Source organism: Phragmites australis, chromosome 20 (genome assembly GCF_958298935.1).
Source record: "Phragmites australis chromosome 20, lpPhrAust1.1, whole genome shotgun sequence".
NCBI lineage: Eukaryota > Viridiplantae > Streptophyta > Magnoliopsida > Poales > Poaceae > Phragmites > Phragmites australis.
Window position 1 is genome coordinate 4,200,332 of NC_084940.1, and position 26,678 is coordinate 4,227,009.

The 26,678-nt window shown below is 42.8% G+C and overlaps 1 protein-coding gene and 1 pseudogene across 1 annotated transcript; both read left to right on the forward strand.

The window, feature by feature from the left end:
• The first annotated feature begins 8,953 nt into the window (after positions 1-8,953).
• On the forward strand, positions 8,954-14,426 carry LOC133902369 (lysine-specific demethylase JMJ30-like; annotated as a pseudogene).
• Positions 14,427-21,109: 6,683 nt separating this feature from the next.
• On the forward strand, positions 21,110-23,450 carry LOC133901295 (IRK-interacting protein-like). The gene is made up of 2 exons (XM_062342604.1): positions 21,110-21,651; positions 21,747-23,450. The coding sequence occupies exons 1-2, from the start codon at positions 21,373-21,375 to the stop codon at positions 23,229-23,231; spliced, it is 1,764 nt and encodes a 587-aa protein (XP_062198588.1). The 5' UTR covers positions 21,110-21,372; the 3' UTR covers positions 23,232-23,450.
• The last annotated feature ends 3,228 nt before the right edge of the window (positions 23,451-26,678 follow it).

Here is a 26,678-nt window from a genome sequence, read left to right on the forward strand (position 1 = left end):
ACATGCGACCTACTTGGATGATGCGCTAGCTTGTGGCGATCGAGAGCGGACATAGGCGTGAGAACATAACAGTGATTAGTCTTTTGCAATTTTTTTTAAAAAAGGTTAAATTTGCTCCCTCTGTACTGGGTTCGCTCATGGTGGTGATAAGCCGTTCGGGGTCACGGTGGATGAACAAGGACGGAGGTGAGATCGTGCAGCGCCGCATGTGGCACCGTCGTCGATTCCATGCAGAGAGAATGCCACTTATTTTACTTCTCGCTTTGTGTTTTCCTATCTTTCTATTTTTACAAATTTGTACATCTTGTAATCACCAAGTAATTCTAAATATCTACTATATTAAATATGAGCCGTTTCTCACGTCATCTATTCCTTTACACTTTTTTTATTTAATAAATTTTTTTAAAACTCAAATAATTTATGTAATTTTACCATTCATCCTTATCTTTCCGTCTTTCTACTTTATTATCGACTACAGATATAGGATCATAAATAATATTCTCCTTCTTTTATAGATTTTATATAAAATTAAAGTATTATATCGCTCCAAACATATTCTAAATGGAGATATAAGAAAGATAATCATCTACCTTCTTGCTAAAAACGAAAAGAAATGCAGAGCGAATGCACATTATGCAGTGGCATTTTATTTCAGGGCAACTGGGCATTTTTTACGCGGATATTGTGGATGAATGCGGAGGTTCAGATGCGCGCACCAGACAGTCGAGATTTAAAGCGGAATAACGGACAAATTATTTTTAGAGTTTTAGGGACGATGGAATAAAAGACAATGCTAATGGATTTGATAAAGCGTATGATCAGAAAGAGGCTTCAGTTTATCAGAATCAAATATATGCGCATCAGAGGCATAGAGTATATTTTTTTCTTTTTGAAATGTTGAGGCAAATAGTTGACCTCACGTCGAAGCTGTATTCCGACGGGCGAGGGTGTAATGATTAGGTGGGATGTTGGAAATAATAGTATTTTAGATTTGATTTAATTTAATTTTTAATATAATATGAAGATGAATAGATACTGATAATTAATTATTGACTAGCTCGGATAAGTCTCGAGAAGATCCGAGTAAAATCGACTATGTATGATTGAGGTGAAAGACGTTTTACAAATTTTTTTCCGAAATAGATGACTTACTACTTGTTCACCTAATACTTATCAAAAAGTACCTACAGAAGCATAAACTTTAGACAAATAAAGCGAGAAAAAAATTCTAAAACAACATAACTCCACAGATAAAATATGAATCATATACTCTATTCAAGACTATTCTACGTGTCTTTAAGAACAAAAGTTTGAAACTTAAATAAAGAATAAAGAAAAAGATATTCACTTAAAGAAGCAACACTCTAAGTTGATAGTCTACAGGTAAAAGGATTCAAGACCCTTTCAAATACATGAGTACTAGAACGTTTATGACTCTAGCAACAAAAAAAATCATTTTATAAAGGTAAAAAAATTGCAGCTCATAAAGAAAAAAAATCACAACCGAAAAAGAAAAACTTACAAAGAAACCAAGCATATGCAAAAATATAAATTTCATTACTCAAAGGGATCAACCCCATTTTAAACGAACTACAAGTATTTTTCTTAAAAAACTCTCACATATTACATAGGACTAAGCATTCATCTTACTCTCGTCGAAAACTATAGCACTAGGCTCTTAAATGGGTGGCACAAGAGGCTCAAGTGACTGGTTCAAACTCTCCTATAACTCTATCACTTTATTTATAAGCCTAGTAAATTTGACCCATAAATTTCTCAGCTTATTACTAAAATACACCTCTCTTATGGTACACTTATACCTACCACCGAGTGTATTTTGATCTATTTCTTGCTCTGTCCATCGAACGACCGCGACACCTTCACAACTTAGCTTCGTCTCGACGCAAGCTTCGCAATGGTGTCACATACACCTCCAATCCTCCCACGGTTTTAAGGTCCAACTGTGAAACTCTCTTCACACTTTGTAAAGCATGACTCGCCACTTGCTTACACCTTAAGCAAACGCTTTGATATCGACACGTGTACTCCATATTGCGATCATGACCGCCAACAAATCTCTCCTACTCCCGATCACTCGAGTCGTCTTGTCACTTGCACCAACATTCCTTTCGCTTGACTTTGTCAACACATCGTCTTCATCCTCCGTTTTATATTTTGTTTGACCTCCAAATATACAGCTAGGATTACCCTTGACTCTGTCCGACCTCCTTGATCGTCCGACACCAAGCACTCGCTTAGCCCCGATTACCCGCCGTCGACCACCAAGTTGCATCCATCACCTGCACACTATGAGGCAAACAAACACATTTCTCCAATTCTAACTCCAGTTAGTCCATAATCAAAATACTCAAACCAAGCTTAAGCAATCTAAAGCTTGATAAACTAAATTGACAACCTTGGCAATCACTCATCATATATACACCAAGGTACATTTCAACTTGGTTTCTAAATCTTTCCCTTGATGAGTACATTGACAACACATCAAAGCACAAAGATTTTGGTTTGAAGAAGATATGCTCATACAAGTGACAAAAACTCAAAAAAGAGCAAAAATATATCACTTGACATAAGAAATATTATATAAGACCAAAAAGAAGCAAAGACAATACAAACACCTCAAAAGAAAAATAACAACTCAAAAATACAAAATAAAATGCCCCCTTGATGAATGCATATTTTTCATTTATGCAAGATTTTTCTTTGATTTGGTTGAAAAATTCTATTTCTCTCATTTTTCATTTATTTCTGCCCCTTTGGCAATGCAAATATTAAGGACAAAATATTATACAATGCGTTAACATGCAATTCTAATGAGCTTTCATAAGTATACTACAAATCATTTGTAAAAGCTAGAAACGTCAAAGGGCTATGGAAAGTAGAAGATGAATCTCACAAATGTACAAAGGCAAAAAAGAAACAGAGACACAGGAACATGAAGCTGTACAAGCTAAACCTGAAGAATTAGTTGGCGTATTCATGACAGTAGGCTTTTAAACGCTCACATATAAAATCAATACTTAGTTAGATCAAGTGATTTAAAATAAAATTAAGTAATTAGATACATTTCTTTCATTTTTATCCTCAAGTTGCCTCTTATCAAGCAAAATATCGCGTGACTAGGTACGAAAAACACCTTGAGGCTTCAAGACAACCGTATTAGATCACATATTAGCACAATATACTTGATTTCACAAGATTATTCACATTTTCATAACGAATCAAGTTTTCACATGATCAAGTCAAGTAGTATCTTTGCAACACAAGGAACGCGTATTCCCCCAAGGTTCTATCATGAGCTAAACATTTGATAAAGATAGAAAATATACAATGTTCCCTAATCCACTGACTTGAACCAAGAAGCATAGAGTAAGATATTCATCAAACTAGCCTTAACACAAGTATTGACTAAGCCAAAATAATTACGAATATGGTGATCAAGAATGTAGTATTTCAAGTCTATATGATTTATAAAATTACCAAATTTCATCTTAATCTGGCTTGCTTGAAATGTTTCATGTTAAAGCATCAAGATGAGCATAAGATTAAAATCTTGCTCCGCACAACTACTCAACTTAGTCCGAATTCAAGTCTATGATTATCTAATATGAGACGATACAATGCAAATACAACAAAAATAAGATAGAGTATATACAAAACTAACTCCCCCTCACACAATGCCATAGGGATGGCACACACCAAGCTCTCCCCTCAAATAGGCAAATCTAGTAACATCTAGAGGCTTGGTAAAGATGTCAGCTAGTTGGAGTTGGGTATCAATGTATTTCAAGTCTATATCGTCCTTCTCATTGTGCTCTCTCAGAAAGTGGAATCTCACATCTATGTATTTAGCTCTGGAGTGTTGGACTAGATTATTGGCTAAGCTTATGGCATTGATATTGTCACATTAAAGTGGCACACTCCTGAAATCTAACCCTAAGTACCTCAAGGTAGCAACCATCCACAAAGCTTATGAGCAGCAGCTAGCGGTAGCTACATATTCAGCTTCAGCAGTAAACTGCACAATGTTAGACTGCTTGAGAGAAGACCAACATATAAGAGAAGTATCAAGAAATGATACGTATCAGAAGTACTCTTTCTGTCAATTCTACACCCAGCAAAATTTGTATCCAAAAAACCTCGAAGAGAAAGCGAAGAGGAAGCAGAAAACTAGAGTCCATACTCGAGAGTGTGCTTGAGGTACAAGAATGTGTTTCACTACTTGGCGGTGACATGTCCTCGATGAAGCTTGGAAGCGCACGTAGAGACAGATGACGAAGTGGATGTACGGTCTTGTCACCGTCATATACATGAGGGAGTTAATCATGCTCTTAAACTCCCGCTGGTCCACCCCTTCACCATCTTCATCTGGATCAAGCACAATCGAGGTAGGCATCGATGTCACCAAGGACTCCGTGTAGCTTATATCGAACTTCTTCAGCAGCTCCTTAGTGTACTTCGGCTGGTGGACGAATGTGCCAGCTTGCATTGCTTGATTTGAAGTTCAATGAAGAAGTTGAGCTCGTCCATCATCGACATCTCGAACCCACTGCTCATAGTTTCTGCAAACTTGGTTATAAGTGCATGATAAGAGCCACCAAAAATGATACCATCCACATAAATCTAAACAAGTAGAAAATCTTTGCCATGCCCGAGGGTGAATAAAGTTTTCTGAAGCCTAGGTGCTTGCTTAAGCCCATACAAAGTTTTTGAAGCTTGTATACTCTATGTGTGTATTTGGTATGTTCAAAGCCTGAGGGTTGCTTGACATATACCTCTTCCTATATGGAATCATTTAGGAACACACTTTTGACATCCATTTGATACAGCTTGAAACCTTGGAATGCCGCAAAAGCAAGAATGATTCTAATAGCTTCTAGCCTAGCTACAGGTGCAAAGGTCTCTCCGAAGTCTATCCTCTCTATTTGAGTGACACTGTGAGCCACTAGTCTAACCTTGTTTCTCACTATAGATCCATCCTCCCCCTCTTTATTTTTAAAAACCCATTTTGTGCCTATGGTGTGAACATTAGGGGGTGACTCTACAAGGACCCAAACTTGATTTCTCTCATAAATTTTAAGCTCTTCATGCATAACATTGATCCAATTTGAATCGGATAAAGCATGTATAACATCATGTGGCTCAAAGGAAGTAATGAATGTAGAATCAGTAATATGAGCATGGTGAGTGGACTTGGACCTAGTTACCTTGTCATCGAGATCGCCGATCATCATCTATGGAGGGTGTCGCCGCTGAATGTGTTGAGGAGCCTCACGGCTTGAGAGAACCTTCCCCTAAAACACATGTAGTGCAGACTCGAGAGCAGCTGAAGTGAAAGTAGAGGTTGCAGGACCCTCTGCTAGAATAGAAGAAGTAAGAGACAACTTTGGAGCAGGTGTGGTCAGGGGAAGTAGTGGATCATCATCATCATTACCAAGAGTTGGAAGGTCACTATCTGCAAAGATGATCTTGCTCATCTCTTGATTACCTGCACACTCAGAGACAGAACTAGCATAGATAATTAATTCATCAAAAGTCACATCATATGATTCTATGATGATGTTAGTGTCAAGATTGTAAACCCTGTAAGCATGACTATGAAGAGAATACCCTAAGAAAATACCATTAGAAGAGTGTGATTCGAACCTATCAAGATTGTTATGCTTTAGAATGAAGCATTGACAACCGAAAACTCTCAAATGTGAAACCTTTGGCTTCCTCCCAAAGCGCAACTCATAAGAAGTTAAATTCAAAATCGAGCTCAAGAAAATGCAATTTGAGATGTAGCATGCTGTGCTAATGGCCTCATCCCAAAAATTCCTAGGAGTGCTATGCTCATCGAGCATCGTCCTAGCCATCTCCACTGAAGTTCTATTCTTTCTTTCAACCACGTCATTCTGCTGAGAAACGTGTTGGATAGAAAATTGATGATCAATGCCATATTCAAGGCAGAAAGCATCAAAGACATAATTCTTGAACTTGGTACCATTATCACTGCAAATTGCTTTCAATGCACCTAGAAGTTCTTTGAACAATCTCAAAGCTGAGCTCTGAAAATGTGAGATCACTTCATCCTTGCTTACAAGAAAGAAGACCTAAGATTAGCGAGAGTAATTATCAACAATAACAAGTATATACCACTTTTCATCGACTGAACGAACCCGGAAAGATCCAACAGTGTCCATATGGAGAAGTTCTCCTAGTCATTCAGTCATCACCAGATTGACTGATGGGTGAGGAGTGGCAACCATGTTGCCATGCTAACAAGGAGCAAAAATAAGTTTCTTCTCAAACTTGAGCTTAAGTAATCCTCAGATCAAGCCTAGGGAAATCCTCATGTGCCATAGTCTCCTATGCTACATCCAAAGCTCAGAAGAAGGTGGAGCAAGTAAACACCGATAAGAACAAAAAAAACTCAGAAAAAACGGCTCTAAAACCTCTCCCAACTCAAGAAATCTTGCAAATCAAAGAACTAGAAGAATCAAGAACTCGAGAAGTATCGCGCTTGAAGTGCACTGCCAAGTCCTTATCTAGCAACTGAAATAAAAAAGCAGGTTGTATCCCAGATGCTCAACCAAAGCTATATCTTTGGGAGTGAAACTCTCATTTACCTTTACAGTCCCTTTGGCCTTCACTCTACCTTTCCGATCATCCCCGAATGTGATGTACATGTGATGCTTCATTGGGGTGAGCCTGGAGAACCATGATGAATCTCCGATCATGTGGTGTGAACAACAGGGGTCGATGAGTTACTTGTTCTCCAGGCCTCTGCCTTCCACCTATATATGAGAAGAATAAAAGGTTGATGACTCAGTACTGGGGTTAGTCAAAAACCTCATCTGAATACAGTATTAGGTCATCCGCCTTGAAGTAAAAACAGTAGGTACATGCAACTCAACACCAACACGCTGGGGGCGAGTACTACGATGAGGAAAATATGATTCGCCAAAGCGTTGAGACTCAAAATATCTCACACGTGGACCAAAACCATATGAGTCATGGTAAAACCCATGTTGGGCATCACCCCTAGGAATAGACTGAAGAGCATCTGATCCTCGTGGGAGAGGGCAAGAAAAAGGCTCATGTACACCAACAGAGAAATGATATATGTCCTGGGTGCTCCACTCTAACTCACACCTCTCATCTCTCCTAGGGCAAAAGCAAAACCCAACAAGGTGATCCCCTCTCTAGCAATAGGTGTACTGATAGCGTCTCTCAGAAACTCGAATGGTAGTCACTCTAGCTCGCTCACAGGTGCCTTCATTTTAGGCTGTGGAGCTCTCTTGGGCGTGGGTTTCTTCTTTGTAAGTTGAGATGTAGGCTTTTTCTTTTCGGGCATAGATTGTGAGGTGTTAATCTTGGCTTTCTCCGACTCTATGATAGTGGGTGAGGTGAAAATAGTTTTGCCAGAACTAGTTTAAGCAACTCTCTAAAAGCTCAAACCCAAAGCTAACCCAGCCTTATCAGCACATATTTTGGTTTTGACCAAGATCAAATCTATTTTCCCCTTGCCTTCTAAGCACTTCTTCACAAGAGAAAGGATGTACTTATTCTTAGCTATGAGCTTTTTAACTTGCCCTCTAACCCAGCTGAGCTTATCCTTAAAGATAATGCAGGTGGGATATTTTAACTGCACATCCATAGAACTCTCAGCACTCTCCAATCTAGACTCTAGCTCATTTATGTGCTTGACTTTCACATCAATATCCTTTGAGAGCAAAATGCAATTCTTGCAAACGCCTAAGAGAGTAGGTCTAGACTCCTTAAGGAGCTTCTTCTCTGCAGTCTTAAGCCGACTGGCGACTTGAGCATTCACAGTTTGAAGCTCGGCAAACTCACTCATGAAAACCAAGCAACTCTCACAATCCTCATCCTCAACCTTGGCCCTAGACCTAAGCGACTCAAGCTTAAAAGAAACAGACTCATATTTAGGTTAAGCTCATTCAACTCACACACAACTTTTTTAAGTAACCTATCATAATTAATGAGAGCATCATTCAAGATATCAACTTGGATGGAAAGCTGATCGTAGAAAGGTAATACCTCGGAGGGATCAAGCTCGAGGTCGCTGTCGTTGTTGTCGTTCGCCATGAAGCAGAGGTCGGTGAAGTCCTTGGCCTTTTTCTTGTTCTTCACTTGTGGTTCCTCCTCCCCGAGCTCTCCTCCTCGCTAGAAGAGGTGTCAACGTCACTGGGAGCCGCAACGAACAACCTAAAAACCGCATTTGCTGCCTTCTTGGCCATCATGTCACGATTCTTCTCGAAGAAGGACTTCTTGTTCTTCTTCTTATGCTTGTTGTAGCTGTGGTCGTTGTCCTCCCTCTTCTTAAGCTTCGCGCAATGTACCTTGAAGTGGGTGGTGCCACCACACTGAAAGCAGGCTTGAGAGCTACTCCTCCTTCGATCTCGATGGTTGTTGTAGAAGCGGGAACTTCTTCACAATGAGGGCAAGATCCTCCTTCGTTTCATGCTTTGTTTGACCTCCATGTGTACAGCTAGGATCATCTTTGACTTCGTCCGGCCTCCTTGATCATCTGACACCAAACACCCGCTTAGCCTCAATCATCCACCGTCGACCGCCAAGTTGCATCCTTCACCTGCACACCATGAGGCAAGAAAACACATTTCTCCAAATCCAACTCCAGTTAGTCTATAATCAAAATACTCAAATCAAGCTTAAGCAATCCAAAACTCGACAAATCAAATCAATAATCTTATCAATCACTCATCACATATAAGCCAATGTACATTTCACTTTGGTTTCTAAGACTAGAATTCAACCAACCACAATCAGCCTCGGCTAGATACTCGAGAAGGATCTTGACTAGCTCACTCGAGAAATGTAACGACTAAAACACTCGAGTAGAATATCGACTAGTTCACTCGATTAAACACTCGAGTAGGATTGCAGTATATGTATCCGATGACGACGTGAGATGCAGAAGCCCCGTGATATCGATGCAGTAGACGATGACGAAGATGAAGTGATCGAAGTTGATCTCGATGTAGCAGACGACGATGATGGTGGCAATATAGATGAAGTAGCACATGATGATGTAGAGGAAGAAGATCATGAACAGATGCGACGAGCACTTCCAAAAACCTTATTCGCTGAACATGCAAAAGGAATAAAACCGCAAAAGGAAGTGAACCTACGCAAGCAACTAGATCCGATTTCGACGGACCATTCACGTATGTGTCGTGTGCCTGCGCCCTCCGCCCGTTATCGTGCTATTGAGGCGAGCGAGCGCGCGTGTGTTCTTCTAATCATCTCATCTACACATGATAAGTGGGTGAAAGAGAGAAATACTTTTAAGCTAGTCTCCATCCATATCCATTAGCAAGGTAGAATTAAAGAAATATACCTCCCTCGTATAATTGAGCATTTAAAATTTATTTAAAATTATACAAAATATTGGACTAAGCCCATATACTCTAAAATGGGACTACTTCAAATTAAACACGCAGAACGCACATCCCCAATCGAAAGGAGCCTTCGTCGGCACGGCTCTACTAGTCTAGAAAGGAAATTCCAATAACTATTTCCTGAATGCATATCTTATCAGAATTATTTATTTATTTTGAGATTTGTGTTAGGTATATCGAAAAATCCTAAAATAGATACAAAATTATAATACAAATAAAAAATTAACAAATAGATAAATATTATGAAAAATAAACGAACTCGATAGCCCGTTTGTTCAATGACCCTAATACGGAGTTGCCTCTAGACGGCCAGCTCCACTCCACCACGAGATCAGGACTGGATTTGCCATTCGCGGCCCGCTCAAATTGCCCTGATTTCTGGGCTCCGCAACGCGCGAGCGGGCGCAAACTCCCGGTTGCTACAAGTTCGGGGCCACCTGTGCGGACCCAATCCGGCCCACGCACTTGGGTCTGCCCATGACGGCCCGTAACTCTCTAGTAGCACGGGCCACTCGTCGCGGAGGCGGGCAGCTCGTTTGAGCCCAAATAGGCAGCCCAGACAATTGTGAAGCGCAATACTTTTCACCTCTGTTATACGGGCCTTAGAAGAGAATCATACCGTTCTTATCTTGCACATGATCCGAAACATTCATGGCCCAATAATAAAAGGCCCATCATCCATTGCCGAGTTAGATCATAGGCTTGCAAATAACAAGATAACGGACGCAATATTTTTTATTTTTAAATAAAAAAATTACAAACATATGTCTTCATTTTAAAAATTGCAGAGATTCTTGTCGGCTGTTTGAAAAATATATTTTTTCAAAATAGACATATATTTTTTCATTTTTTGATTTAAAAATATAAAAAATTCCAAGGTGTCGCTTCCGCCAGAATAATATCCTCTTCTGTTCCTAAAAGGGCAAAAAAAAAAAAAAAAAACAGCAAGCAGACTCGGGTTCTCACCAGCCCTATTGTTGTCTAGACGACTAGACTAGATAGGTAACGTGTACATATTAAACAGAATGTGTGTTTACGTACTATAAATTTGTCGTGTGTTAAGGATGCACATATGTATATATAGGAGCGTGAGTGTAAGTGTAACGTGTGAGTCGTATGCGTCAGGTTGTACCTAATAAAAAGATGCAAGCGGACGAATAGCAACGAGGACTAAAAATATCTCATTCGCTTTTGCGCTTTTCACCCTCGGCACTTCACTTCAGCGGGGACTAGAAATATCTCGGATCGAAATCTCGGATCAAAGTCACAAATGAACAGTAAAATGTAATACTATATGTCTGCATCCTAACGGTGGAAGGAATGGCGCTCTCAGGGCCTTGCTACTGTAACAGTGGCCCCAAATACGTATACATACATGCACGTATATATATACGTACATATATATATATATGTATACATGTATATCTATATATATGTATATATATATACGTATATATATATATATATACATATGTAATTTTATTTTCCAAAAAATTCTAGAAAAATATCGAAATGAATATTAGTTACATTAATAAATCAGCTGAAAAAATCTAAAATGCAAAGAAAAATATCTAAAACTCAAAAAAATATGAAACAAATTTTTTTAGTTAGTATTACTTTCACCTACATGTTAAAACTATGTGCATGCATAAAAGTATTATTGTTTTCTCTATAATTAATTTAATGTGTTTAACATTAATAATTTTATAAATAAATATTGAAATGTACAAAATTTGTGAGCTTAATTTTTTAATCTTTTTTTATCGTGTTTTACACAGTAAAATAAAAATGGGCGCGACGTACGCGCGCCAATCAAACTAGTACTATAATATGTGGGGAGGGTGGCTTCGCGTTCGTCGCCTCGGCGGAGAAGGCGGCGGTGGGGAACCTCCGAGCGGCGGAGGCGGCGCGGGAGATGGCGTGGGAGCAGCTGCACTCGGGGCCATGGAGCGAGGTGGGCGCCGCTTGGACGGACGCCTACGCGCTCGCCTGCCTCCACGTCGCGAGGCCATCGATGAAGAGGACGAGAGGTGGAGGGAGGGACTCGACAGGAATCGAGACATGGCCGATGTGAGCTCGCTACTACCTTTGTAAGGGTTTCGTGTTTGTTTATGTGCTTACATGTGTCGATGTGCATACGAATTGTGCTTAAGTTTTAGGTGCTGGTTGTCGTATGCCTAATTTTCAATTTTGAGTGCAGTTTACAAAATCTTAACGTTAATGTTAGGGAAGAAACTAGTCTTACTTTGAGTGGTGGATGAGCTTGTTTCTGTGAAATCAAGTGCAACTAGATCAGACAAGCGATTTTATTACAAAATGAGTAGGAATTGACGGATGTCATTGTGATAGTTTTTTTGGACATAGGCACATAGCCACGGTGTATCCTATCACAAATTGTGGGGAGTAAGCTACGGTTGATCATGTCAGAAGTTGTGGGGCTATTTTTTTTCCATGGAAAGATTGTTGCACGTTGTATGGAATGGAAATATTTTCTCTAACTAACTCCTTGTTTGGTTATTCTCTTAAGCTGTTTCAGCACTCAAAATTCTACCAGCAAAGTCTTTGTCTTGTAGTAAGAAAGTTGAGAGGCGATCACGCATTTCCTAGGAGGAGTTTATATGTAATTACTTTTTACATTGGTCCCCTGTTATAATCAGTGGCTCCATCGATCATTGGCCTGCAAGGACCAAATGGAAGGACATTAAATACCTCAAGAAGATTGCTGGAGATCGGACTGTTCCTGTTGAAGTAAATGCTTCTCTTTATACTAGATGTTGAAAGACTATGGAAACAGGCTGTTTGTATTCGATTAACTTAATCCCAATGTCTCTTTGCGCAAGCATGTGGTTGCTATTATTTTACTGGACAAATACATCTAAGAGATCGAGGAAATAAATTTTAAAGCTCATTTATATACCCTCTTAAGCTAATAGCATAAATAAGTGCATCTAAACTTGATGTTCAATACAATGTTCCTCATTTGTATAAGTTGTTTAAGTCTACATCAATATTTTTTCTTAAGCACACTTGTCCTCAAGTTGCATTAAATAACAGTAGCATGTGTTCTATCCTGCATTTGTAGCGCAATATTGAAAAATGTCACGCAACTTGTTCTTTTGGTTTGCAAGTTGGAACACTAATCTTTTGCCTTGGCATCTGAACACTAGGTAAATTTAAGTTCTTTAAACTGCTATATTCCCATATGTTCATTCAGTTTCAGCACTGTTTCTAGCATTTCCTTCACATATCTAGCTCAGCATCCATTGTTTGAGCAGGTAGCCGATCTGTTGCTGCTGATCCTCTACTCTCTAGTAGATTGCCTTTGTTCAGTTGTGGTTTTTACTTCATGAGATCGGGCAGATAAAAGAGCTCAGTGAAGACATAATGGTTCCTGACTACTGTTATGCTGGTGGAGGGGAACTTCAATCACTTAATACTTGGTTTGGTCCACATGGGACAGTGACACCATTGCACCATGACCGACATCACAACATCTTAGCTCAGGTATACCATGTGTACTACTCATTTTCCCTTGTTGGTTTACCGTTTTCATAGTCAGTAAAAAAGTGGTGTACCTGTAAATTGAATTTTGGGCCTGATTTTCGCTATGAACAAATGTCAACATTTTAAGCTGGCATATTGTACAGAGATATCTTCAATCATTTATGTGAAAACTATATATTTACAATATCTTGTGAGCTGTAAACTTGTAAAATGGTAGTGTTCTGTTATCTGACTATGTTAGTAACTAATAAGTGAACTCAGTTTTGTTTTAGTTACCAGCTTGTGTACAAGTAGCTTTGCCCATTTATTTTTTCCATGCATTAGAATTAGATGCTACCCCAATTTGACATCTATATGACTGCTCAGAATGATTAGATCATTAAGTTCGTACTTACCTTTCATAGTTTACTATCAAGTAAAGATCATGACAAACAGCTTTTGCTGGTGACTGCCTGTTTCTAAGTGTTTGTAAATTACCCTTTAAAAAAAAAAATAGCAGTTCCTTTAGGTTTATCAGCAGTTATTGGCTACCAATTGTTAGTTTCTCCTACAGGTCTTGGGCAGAAAATATATTAGACTCTATCCTGCTTCCATATCAGAGGACTTGTATTCACAGACAGAAACTATGCTAAGCAATACCAGCCAGGTGCATATAATCTGTTCAGGTGGACATATATGTGAAAGGAGAGTTTTGGCAGCTAAAAGATTCGAAATACTGAAATTTTGGAATTTTCCTTTTTAATATCTCTTCATGACTCTTAAGCATGAAAGTGCAATTGAGCTACTTGTAGTGCATTTTGATGACCTAAATTAGGAAACTTTTCCGCTTTCCATTTTCTAGGTTATTGCTTATTTTTCTGTGTCACCTGCTTCCCAGCAAAAGTTGTGTTTTGTTATTTGTTTACCTGTTCTGAGTAACCTCTGATACCTCAGGTAGTTAGTTTAGTATGTAGATACAATATTTTGTTGCCCATCTGTGATTACTTTCTAGGACTGCTCATTCTTGTTGCTCTACATTGTCATTTAGCTACATAATTCTCATTCCAAAATTATTGGGTTTTGCTCAATGTGGTTAGAATGCGTTGTTGTTGTGCTAATAAATGTCTATGCAGGTAGATCTTGACATCGATTTGAAGGAGTTCCCTAAGGCAGAGAACCTGGACTTCATGGATTGTATATTGGAGGAGGGTGACCTGCTTTACATTCCACCAAAACGGTGGCACTACGTCTGATCTCTCTCTACCAGTTTCTTCGTTAGCTTTTTGGTGGCGTGCAATAGTTCTTCCTTCAGGGGGTTCATAGTGTCATTCTTTTTTATCCCCCATATATTATAATCAGATTGCAGAAGATAAAGAAACCTGACAGGACCTTTGTTTCAGGTGACATCCGCTATTGAATGGATGTAGCCATGCCATCGCAAATGTTCATAGTGATTCAAATATTGAATTGCTTATATACCACATGTAACGATGTCCATACCCACTGATTCTTGAAAGTTGAGGTCGAAAGGGTTCAATATTTTTTTTTTCGGGAACACCCCAAACATTGGCGTAAAAGAGATGACACATCTACAAATTAGGCCAGCAAGTGCGAACCTGCGTCAGCCTAATATTCTACTGAGTGATACAATGGGTTTAGTGACAAGACAAGGTCTACGACTACTAGCTGCCATCTGTCTTAACGAGCTAGACTGGCCAGGCACTTAGTGCCTGCTTCAAACCACCGTAGCCCTTCTTCCTTGATGAGCTACACCAAGGAAGGTGTCCGATTCCTTCTTCGGGTAATCTTGTGTAACTTATATTAGTCTATGTATCAGTAGCGGGTACGTATATATTTTTAACAGAAGTAGATATTATAAATATACATCAATTAAAGTACGATATTAAAGTATAATATAGAGTTCATTACAATAAAGATCCGTAGACATAATTAAATAAAATCTCACCGCACAACAAAAATAACACAAAAGCGACACATGCCCTATATGCAACTTGAGTGCACACGAAACTAAACTTTTCTATTCTTCATCTTCACCTTCGACGAAGTCAGCTTCTGAATCATTAGAATTCACATATAACAAGAGTGAGTAAATAAGGTACTCAGCAAGTCCTATCTCAAAAGGAGACATTAGTTGCATAAAGGTAGATCAAGGATAAGATTGTAGAGTCTTTAGATTTTTTTAAAAAAGCTAGTTTTCGATACAAGATTCAATTTGCAAAGACTATCTTAAAATATTATTGAGGGAAATACATAAGTTGAGTTTATGGGGTTGTTGGCCCTGGGGAGATACTTTCATCCCGCCAGTTCCCACACTTCTTTTGTCAGTGGACACATAGTCTGGGATACTCCAGACGCATAGCCAACACTTTCTGAAAACACGGGCATACTGCCCACTCATACGCCAAGGAGTCACTCACGCTAGAAAGCTAATCATTGTGATTGAACCATAATATGTTCTTGACCGAGGACACAGCTATCCAGATATGTTTAACACTCTGCATAGGTTGTATACTTTACCCACAAGATATACACAAACCCCAACCTTAACAACTGGTGTATCTGTCATAACAAGACACAATGTCATTACAACATAGCCACAATATCCACCCACGGGGCACTAAGATACTAGCGGCCTTAGAATATCCATGGAAAGGACCACTTAGCAATCACAAGGCTCTAACATAGCCTTAACAATATCACTAGTCGTACATTTGGTTACGTACTGCCCAAGTCTTCTCCTAATCCATGTTGCCACTACCGGCCTTCAAGTGGGTACCGAACTAAATTGAAGGGGTTGGGTCAAGTCCTACCCATCCAGGTCATGTGTTTGTACGATTGAATACTAGGTAGTATATCACAACGAACCGATCCTTATACGACCGAGGCAAATACCTCACATCAAGAACAACACAAGGACGAATCTTGCACCAAGGTAGTTTCCATCTTTGTAGGGTACCTTACTTACCTCCGTCAACAATACACTAGAGTTTTTCAAGAACACAAATCACACACACACCAAGCACACATCACTTGACATTTTTTTTTTTGAAAGGCATGATTAACATATGTCATTATCATGTTTCTTTTATTTGAGCAAAGCAATCCTAAGCATACTAGTAAACAAACATTCATCCAAATAATCATTATAGTTGATGTTGGGTACCTTCTAAGGTTTCAGCGGAATAAATGTGACAATATCAAGATATGAAATAAACAAGCTAGGTCATAACTACATTAGCATATTCTTTAAAATTATAGTTATTAACTTAAGTATGTATATCCCTATAATTTAAAACAATAGCTCTATGGGTTGTATTTGAAAATATAGGATCAACGGTGTAGGACTTGCCTTCATTGAAGTCCTCGCCCACTCCTTCTTCAAACTCTGGATTCTCTTAGCCTTCCTCGAACGCGCCTTCCTCTAACAAACGCAACATACAGCAAAAGCACACACTAACAATCAATCACATTATTATATTAAAAACTAATTAAATTACAAACAAATATGGAATTGATATGGTTGGGTAGATCTTGAATTTAGATTAATATCGGTGGAAGAATCGTCGAAAATGGAGTTAGGACGGAGGAGAAATGGGCTTTGGAAGTTTTACCACGAGAGAAAATTAGAAAAAAAAAAAGGAAAAAGAATATTCTCAAAATATTCCTCAACTCGGCTTGGCTCACAAATCGCCTCAGGGTGGTGCTGGGCTCGACTTGGGCGGCTTAGGCGGGCCCACATGTCAGTGAGAGGGAGAGAGAATAAGAGAGAGGGAGAGGTGGCCAGCTCTGACGGATTGAGCAGAGAGCGAGAGGCGAAGGGAGAGAGGGAGGAGGCGATGGTGGTGGCAGACGGCAGGCGCGTCGGCGAAGGAGGGCGGCGGTGGCTCCGGCGAGCGGTAGGGTATGGCGGTGGCGGCCGAATCTGACCCAGGAGGGGGCGGTCTGGCCGGCAATGGCGAAGAAGCGGTAATCGACGATGGCAAGGAAGGCGAGCTAAGGTACGGTTCTCTGGTGGGATGGGATAGAGAGGGGAAGGGTGGTGGAGCACACCAACGATGGGTTCCAGTGTGGTGACGACGGCGGTGCTCGGAGAAGGAGTGACAGAGGGAGTGGAGGTGAGAGAGAGAGATGCGGTGTTACGGTTTGGGGAGGAGGAAGAGGGTATTGTTGCTCTTTATATGGGCGACGACAAGGGCACGCTGACGGAGTGGGGCGCAAGGAGAGGCTCAGGGCTCAAGGGAGCGATGCGGGCGCGAGGTTAGCTGCGACGGGACAGACGGCGCGGCGCGGCGCAGATTAGAGGGTGGCGAGGGGACGAGTGGTGTGGCGCGGCGCGGAGCAGGAGCTGCGCCGGGTCATAGGGAGAGAGATTTTTTTAATTTTTTTGGGAGAACACCGGTCTGACAAAAGGGTTCAGTATTGCCCAGTTCCATTTTTCTGAAAGAAGTATTATATGGTCCAACATCATGAATGTCGAGCATATAAGGTTTTGCAGTACTGTTGTGGTCAGTGTCTCAACGTACCTGTAACCATCCACGTATCGTTTTCGCATTTGTTGTACGAAGAGCCCAACATCACTTGCCTGTGATCACAGGCACTACTTGTTTTCGGTGACCTGTACCTGATGTTTCATGTGTAGCGATGCAGGCCTGACTGTGAGTTCATGACATGGTTAACATGTAGTGTGTGCTTGAACACGTGCACAGTGTATTCAGAATTTCAGATGGGATGCTAGTTTACTGGGCAGTCGTCAGGTACCCCCTCCAATAAAAACTGGGGAACAAGGCAGTCCAAATTCGAAGGTACATATTGCCAGTTTTCTTCATATAGTTTTGGAAGGTTTTGTAACAGATCTTGTTGAGTGGTGACCTCAAAAGCTGGGAAGCAACAACTGTCAACGGCAAGACATTTCGACATTACCTGCATGGTTACATCACCAGTTTCAATGAACTTTTTTTAAGATGAGTTTCAATGTGCCTTCATCCTTGAGACACACAACCACAAGAGAGAGGGAGAGATGCTGTGTGGACCGTACCGTGGAATCGAAGAAAAGCAAGGTCCATGGAACAAAAGTCTACTAGTACTTTGTACTGCACAAAAGTAGTAGCCTAGTACGTGATTGCAAAATACATGTCGATTTCTTTTGGCATCGATCTCTCGGCAACTTCCTGCGAGTGCTATGCCTCGCTGCTGCATGCATGGACCAGCCGCGAAAGGTGCCATGGAAAAGAAGCTGCACGAGACGGCCACCCTCTGCCAGTTTTGCCTTGGCGCTGCCCTGCCCTGCCCTGCCGATGCGTCATTGCGTGCCCACCATGGCATGGCATGGCACGGCACCGCCGTCGTGACTGATCCATCTGAGCCGGCGATGCCTGTGTCCGTGTGCCATGCAACGCGGCTAGCTTGTCACTGCGCACTACCACGGAAATGTACAGTATATCACTGTAGGTTTATGACTTAAACTGGTACTCATAATTGGTTATCATTGTCGGTTCATTTAAGTATAGGCTAACATCTATGTCGGTTGAGAATTGACAGCAATAAATCCGTCATTTATAGTTGTTTGTGCAGTAGTAGCGGCTTCTTGCTTGGCTTCGCCCGTTTGCAGCTTTCATCGACTGCATGCGCACAGTGTCACAGTGTGCAAAGCAGCTGGTCTGCAGCGTAGTGGGTGGTCAGGTCACGCAACTCGGGAAGCTCTCTCCTCCCGTGCGAGACCGGCTCGCAAAGCCTGTAACGTTGGAATCTCGTAGGATTCCCGCAAGATTTATATTGATTCCTGCAGAATTTGTGTGAAGTTCATGCGTCCCAAACGGGCCGTGACTATTTGTTTTAGACGGGTAGTCGTAATGTTAGTACCATTTCTTGCAGTATTATCACTAGGCTTTGTTTCCTGCGGTCCATTCTAGCAGTGTTACAATTTCTGCTATGACGGACTACGCTCTGCACTTGGTTAATTTTCTAGCTTCCTGTCTGCATAAGTCATGCCCGTGCAATATGGATGCTCATCATTTTCTACCCCGGCTTAGCAGTTGGAGTTCAGGCTGCAGCTAGCAACACTGATGATTGAAGGAAGAACATGTTAACCTAACCCAAAGCAGACAGAAAGGACTGCTAGGAGTTCACATGCGTCTGTTGCCATGCTTAGTCCTGAAGATAACAGCCCAGACAATTTTTTTGGCCAATGCCAGACAAATTAACATTCTAGCTAGGCCTATTCTTGTTGTGATTTTTAAAAGATTAGCAAAAGCATCACCCCTAGCTACCTCCAAAACAAAGAATTGAAACACACGCCCCAAGTATAGTGGACTGGTTAGTGGGTGGTGTAACTGGAGGCCATTTGGATTAATAAACAAACACCGCCCTGGAACAGACATCCTTCCAGGTATATGAACTAAAGGTTCTGAACATGCTGCAGCTCTGCATGCTCCTCATCCTGCTCTCCAAGCTGTTATTTTGTTCCTTGCTTTGTGCCGAGACAAAGGCATCCTTGGGGATGCCTACCTGGTTTCGTTTTCTTGCTCAGTGGCCTCTTTGCACATACCTTTTAAAAAAGAGAGCAAATGGAGCACAAGACAAGAAAAAGGTTCACATCAATGTTTTAAAGGGGGATTGAAGACACGCTCAAAGGTGTTTGATTTATGCCCCTAAGGCTTATCTTTTTGCGCAAACAAGAATTATCTCTTTTGTACATATGTACGTAATTACATATCTTCACATAATCTTTTGCAGGCGCAAAACTTTTAACATAGTATATATGCATGTGTAATTTTTTTAAAAAATAGTTCATATTAAACATAGGTGTATCTACACCAAAGTGTAGGACAACATTTCCAAAGATGTGCTTGCTCATAGTGTTTGGTTCAGGACCTGATCTGAACTTTACTAGTGCCAGTGCCCTGTGGGCTGTGGCTTGACAAAGAGACGTCCCATCCTGTGCTATTCTTCCCATGCATGCTAGTAAGATCCATCTAGCTAGGCGCCATTGCAAAAGCCCTCAAAGGTGTAAAGATGAAAAGAAAGGATAGATCATCTTTTTGTTGGTTGTGTTGTCTCTAACTGAACCTTTTTCCAAATCACTGCCCGCTGATAATATAAAGTTAACCATGATTAACCTGCCCCCTTAACCTATCCTGACTTGTGTTGTGATTCGTGACCCATTTTTTTTTGGATTGACCATACAGCTAGAACCTTGAGCTTTACATCTACATGAACTGACCTTGTTCATTCCAAGGTTCTAATTTAACTTATTGGCTTGTGATCTTGTTAAGTTCTCACAATCAACTTTTGACTAATCACTAGGCTCAAGGCAGCGTCAGGAAGAACACAGGCTGCTCCTGATCCTCCTTTTACTTAAATAATCAAGAAAAAGAAAAGCTTTTAGGAGTTCGTCTCGGTTTGATCAAGAGCAATAAGAATGTTTTTTTATTCACTCAAAAAAGAATGTTTTTTTCTGAGATGCAATAAGAATGTTTTTTTTACTATTGACTGTGACTTCGTTTCAATGAAAAGAATATGTTACTGTACACTATATGCAGTGTGGCAGGTGAACACCATGGATGCACTGCACGCGTGTGGTGCCATGGCCGGTGAGCCTCTCGCCAGGCGCCAGATGAAGCGCTCGGCGTTTCTGATTTGCCGATGCGTTGATGAGAATTTAACGGGAGGTTGGCATCGTCAAGTTGGGCGAGTCAAAAGTTGGAACCAACTTCAGCTGGGCGAGCGTCGGTTTGGATCCAAACGAGTCCTTAATACGCAAGTTGTCCAGAGCTTTTCAGAGTTTGGCGACCTTAAACTGGGCGATGTCCTGCATCAGCAAAACAAGGCAGCCAGGCAGCAGAGCAGGAAAGCCTGCAGGGCATCACTACAGCAGGTTCATTAATTCAGGTCATCAAGAGAGAGAAAGATTAGTATTTGGTTTGGGCCACCCCCAACTGCCAACCACTACTATTCTAGTGAAAATACAAGCCCAAAACTTAGGGCTAATTTGTAATGTAGAAATTTCATAGAAAATACTTCGAGTTATGAACGTGAATTCATCACCAGTATTAGTATTAGCTCTAGCAGAAAATAAGTGTTATACTGAAGTAAGAGTTTGTCACCCCCAGCAAAAGCGAATCGTATTCATATAGTCGAGCAAACAGAAACTAAAAAAAAAGACGACACAGGCGCTGTCAATCTCTTCAAATGTGCTGTTCCCTCCACCACCACACCCACCCTCTCCAGAACAACCAATCTCTCTCTCTCTCTCAAGAATTCTCTATTACTGTTCCCATTCCTTCCTCACTGGTGCCTCCGCCTCCCACTACGTTTCCAGAATCCCAAGAACTCGCTTCCCTGCAGCCAGCGTCCCACCACCGCTACCACCAGCAGCAGCTTTGGACCCAAAGGCGCAGCCTTTGACTCGCCACACGCCGCCGTCGCCATGGCCATGGCCGCCGCTGGCGCCGAGGGTTTCGACCCCGCGGCATCGTCCGCGCTGCCCGCCCCGGCCACGCGCCAGGACATCCAGGCCGCCATTGCCAAGGCCGTCGAGCTGCGCCAGCTCCACGCCACCCTCCTCCAGCGCGGCGTGCCCAATGCCCGCGCCGGCGCTGGCGCCAGCCGCAGCCCGGCCGTCATCCGCCTCCCACCGCCTGCTGCTGCGTCCCCTGCCTGCTCCAGGACAGCCGCAGCGGATGAGGAATACCCAGTGTTTACTCCGGTGAGCAAGCTTTCGAACATGCGTTGGCCGTGCGCCTTAAGTTCATTGACGTCACTGACAATGGCGTTTCTTGCTTGGTTGTTATGCTTGGTCAGGCTTACGACGACGAGGAGCGCGGGGCTGAGCTGAACCACATTTGTCAGGACAACCGGAGCCGGTCGGAGAACTGGACCGGCGTCGCCTTGGACCGCGACGACGACGCGGCCTTGTCGGACTATGACAACCTCCAAGCCGCCTTCTCTTCCTCCAACAGCGAGGTCCACTTCCCTTCCTCCAACGACTATCTCCGGAACAGGGGCGCGGCGTACAAGATCCACCCCGCATTCCTGCACTCCGCGCCGTCGGCCGACCGTTTCCTCCCGTCGGCCGGGAGGGCGGCGGCCTACACGTCGGAGCTCAAGCTGCCGCCGGCAACGTGCAGCAACACGTTCAGGCCCGCCACGATCAGTAGCAGCAGGGTGCCGCCCCCGTCGGCGCACTCACGGACGAAGCACAAAGGGTTGCAGATCCTCTCGTGGTTCTTCCCCAAGTCGAGGAAGAAAGCCAAGCCGCCTGAGATGATGTCGCCGGCCGCCATCGAGCGCGATAACATGTCGCGGCTTCTGACTGAGTGGGGGGCGCTGTCTCTCGACTCCCTCAAGAAAGAGCTCGCCGAGGCCAACGCGCACCGGGACGCCGCGCTGCGCGAAGCCGCAGAGGTGAGGTCGTCACTGGGTGAGCTGGCCACCAAACTGGTGAGCGTGGAAGCGTACTGCTCGGAGCTGAAGAAGGCACTGCGGCAAGCGACCAACTCGCCGTCCATCTCCCGGAGATCGACGAAGTCGATCGAAGCAAGCCGAGAGCTCCCGATGCCGGTCAGCCACGACGTAATGGTGGAAGGCTTTTTGCAGATCGCGTCGGAGGCACGGCTTTCGGTGAAGCAGCTCTGCAAGGCTTTGATCCAGCAGGTGGAGGAAGAAGCCAACGATGGCCTGTCCGACAAGCTGAACCTGCTCCTCCGGCCGTACCAGCTCGCTCTCACCGGCGGCAACGGCAAGCACGGCTCGAAAGCCGTACTCTACCATCTCGAAGCGATCATGAATCAGGCCTTGTACCAGGACTTCGAGAACTGCGCGTTCCAGCGGAACGGGTCGCCGAGGTGCCTCGACCCCGTGGAGGATCGCCGGCAGAGCTTTGCCGCCTTCGTCGCGCTGCGCAACCTGAGCTGGAACGAGGTGCTGAGGAAGGGCACCAAGTACTACAGCGAGGACTTCAGCCGGTTCTGCGACCGTAAGATGAGCGGCGTCGTGGCCACGCTGGGCTGGTCGCGGCCGTGGCCCGAGCAGCTGCTGCAATGCTTCTTCGTTGCCGCCAAGTGCGTCTGGCTGCTCCAGCTGCTGGCGTTCTCCTTCGGGCCGCCGCTGACGATCCTGCGGATCGAAGATGGCCGTGCATTTGATCAGATGTACATGGAAGATATCCTGCAAGACAAGCAACATACGCAGAGTCCATGTCAAGTAAAGATCATGGTGATGCCAGGATTTTATGTACAAGATCGAGTGCTTAAGTGTAGGGTTCTCACAACAAGATCGGTAGCATAATTGGTGCGATGTCTTAGCTTTAATTGACCAGTAGCTAGTGTGGTTTGTTTAAGTGCAATATTTTCTCTGTTCAGTCCAAAGGTACGGAAATGTTGGTTCATTGTTTGCCGGTAGATTTGGAGTAAATGTTAGGGAATTTAGCCTGGTGAAAGCAACATATTTATCTACTGAGATGATATATATGACACCGGAGGCACATTGTTTATTAAGCTCTAAGATCCCAGCACAACTGCGTCTCCTCCCACGAGCCTATCCTCTTCAACATCTACTCTCTGCTAGATTGATAGGCTTCTCCCATGCGAGCAGGTGCAACTAGATGGGCCGTACCATGAGGCGGTGCAAGGAGAGCTTTTGGCTGAGGGAGATGATGTCAAAGCAATGGGCTACCCCTAAACTGGAGATCATCGACGGTGGCGCAGCTCCTTCGTCGACAACAGGTCCCTTTGTGTAATTATCCCAAGCTGAAGGGGTGGGGGCCGGAAAGGACCTGAAATATGGTCCACTCACCTTGATCCAACGGGCTAAGGGTGGCAATTGAACCCGTGAGTTTGGGTACCCGCTGGTTCTGCGCCTAATGGATTTGGGTACTGAACTGAGTCGGATCAGGCTTGGGTTTCCAAATTCGCCCGTGGGTCGGATCGGGTGCCCGTGAACTCTTTCAATCTCCACTCAACCCATCCAACCCAATGGCCTAGCCTCGCCCTTCCTCTTCCAGTGCTCCTTCGCCTCCTCCAGTCCACCTTGAAGCATCATGCGCGAACCTCCATGTACACCGAACTTTAGTTCAAGTTGTCGCCTTTGCTGCTCAACAAGAGCTGCCTCGATTAGTTTGACTCTACTTAGACCCACCACCTTACAGAGGCACTGCTATCACTGCAACTTTAGACTTCATGACTCCACCTGCAATTGTGCACCTTTCTCTCCTATTAGCAAAATCTCTTCGAGCGAAATCAGATTCCTCTTTAGCCTTGACACATATTTGACTCCTCGAAGCATGCAACTCCATTATAGATCTTGATTTTGATAGCACCTACTCCAACAACATGGTATCCCGTGTCATCACATAAGTAGATAAAACAAGAATCACCAGACTTCGTGAAGACAATTGCTCCTTGTTGTGTGTCACATGATATGAGCTAATTGAATCCAATATTCACGACCAAACACCATCGATAACCTTTGCTCATCACCAAGCACCGCAACACCAGCTTGAGGAAGAGCCAGCTAGCCACTATATTCCCTCCTTCTCTTGTTGCAATATTCATCAGCGTCTACGACCTCCTATCGCACTCCAACACCTGGGCACCACATGCATATCCGCACGCTGCACCTTGTCACTTATATGCCAATCCATCCAGTGCCTGATCGAAACTTTGGTCTCACCGAACGCCAGATGATTCGCCTTTACTGCAAATTATCTGTACGAGTTCGTCGCGGAACCCACCTATGTTTGTTGAATCTCCTTGGTGGCTATTATGCCTCATCGCGCTCCTTGCCAACACATGATTGTTCATCTATTTTTCCTAGGAAAAAGTACATATTGTCTCCCTCAACTATTGTTCAAGCCTGTTTGTCCTCTACGAACCACAAAACAGATATCTCACCTTCTTGAACTATTCAAATTGGTACAATTTACCTCTTTAACTGGTTTTGATGGTGGTTTCATCCTACGTGGCGACAACTCAGCCTGTAACATAAGATCAATTCATATCGACAAGACTTTCCATTAATCTTTTTGTTGATATTTGGATTCTGTTTTCAAACAAAGTCATCTTGTAGTGTATAAAATTTGCCCCTTTTTAATGGATTTATCCCGCCTATGAAAATAGGATACCGTGTTTACATAGAAATCCCTACGTCCTTACATTCTATTTAGGATTAGGAGCCAAAGATCGTAGTTCTCGAACGAGCACTCAAGATATCTTGAATCGGGTCAACTTATCCGGGTCGTCCCCCTTAATGAATCGAATGATTCTTCAACCCTCGTTTGATTCCGCGACGGGAAAAAAAATCTACTCCGCTGCAGTGGAAATACTCACTTCTAAAAGGCCTTTACCAAGAGTGTATCTAGAGATAGAGAAATTTCTTTTGGCCCTATCGGGATCATCGAATCGATAGCAATAAGCCCTGTTTGAAGGGGTTCATATGCAGAACGCTGGAAATTATACCTGGGGCACCCATGAATAAATTCCTCAGAATGCTCTAGAGTTTAACATGTTAATTAGTTATAAATTTTGCTCCAAATTTAAACTTTTGTAATTAATTAGGCTAACTGAAATCAAGGAGGTATGCATATGAATGTATATATACTAGTCTGTATATATTCATATATTAAATGCATTAAGTTGACCAGGTACTCCAAAATACACTAAAATTGTTACCAAAATAATCCCTGCATTAAATTAGTTCATGTGAATTGGCTTATGGTTTTTATGGTTCTTTGTGTGGAGAATTGAAATTGTATGTCTCTCAATTTCAAATCGGTTCGTAGATTCTGTTCACCCCAGTTCCAATTTGAATTCAAATCTTTTGGATTCAAATCATCTTCAAGATCTCAAGATCCAAATCCAAATCACGATTCAAATGTCCCCAATTAAATTTATGTCAAGACCAAACTCAAATCCAAATTCAAAAACTCTCTTTTGAATTTATTCCAAAACCCTACATCTTTTACGATAGTCAAGCCGCCTTCGTTGCCACCGCTCGATCGCATCACCGGTCGCCATCCAACTTCTCGCCATTTTCGAGCTCGGTGAGCTTCCCGCCCCCTTGCGCAACCCCACTAGCTAGCATGTCGTCGCCTTCATGCTTCCTTCTCGGTGTAGCCACGTGCTGCCAAGCTTTTGCTCTGCCGTCGTGCTTTAGCTCACCATCGGTGTGCTTGTGCCTCTCCTTGTGGTCCAGCCATCGTGTCGTGTAGTCCAGGGAGCCTTAGGTTGCTTTTCTTGAAAGGAGATCACGCGTAGTCGAGGGAAGATGCTACCCAATTCTGCGCCACCGCTTAGACCTGCTCGGACCGCTGTCTGGCACTGCTCCGGCCACAACACGTTGCTGATAAGCCCCCAGTCGATTCTGCCGTGTCATGTTGTCACATCCGATTTTTAAGAGAACAAACCGGATGTATTCCACATGTATGCCAGGATCAAGTTTCCATACATGCAGTGATATCATCAGTGATAACATAATTGTGTCATTAATTAACGATAATAATCCTTACAAAAGGACCCATAGGTCTAAAAAAACACTAAGAAATCTTCCAGCGGTAGCAGGACTTCCATCCATCCACAGATGTTATCCAGGGGAGCGCTAGCCTATGACATGGTCTTTAGAGCGACGTCTTCCTTCATCTAGAACTCAGCACCATAGTCTGGAAGGTCTTCGAAAACTTCGCCTTCTGAGCAGCATCCAGAAGTTGGGAGAAGGCAAACGTGAGTACATAAAGTACTC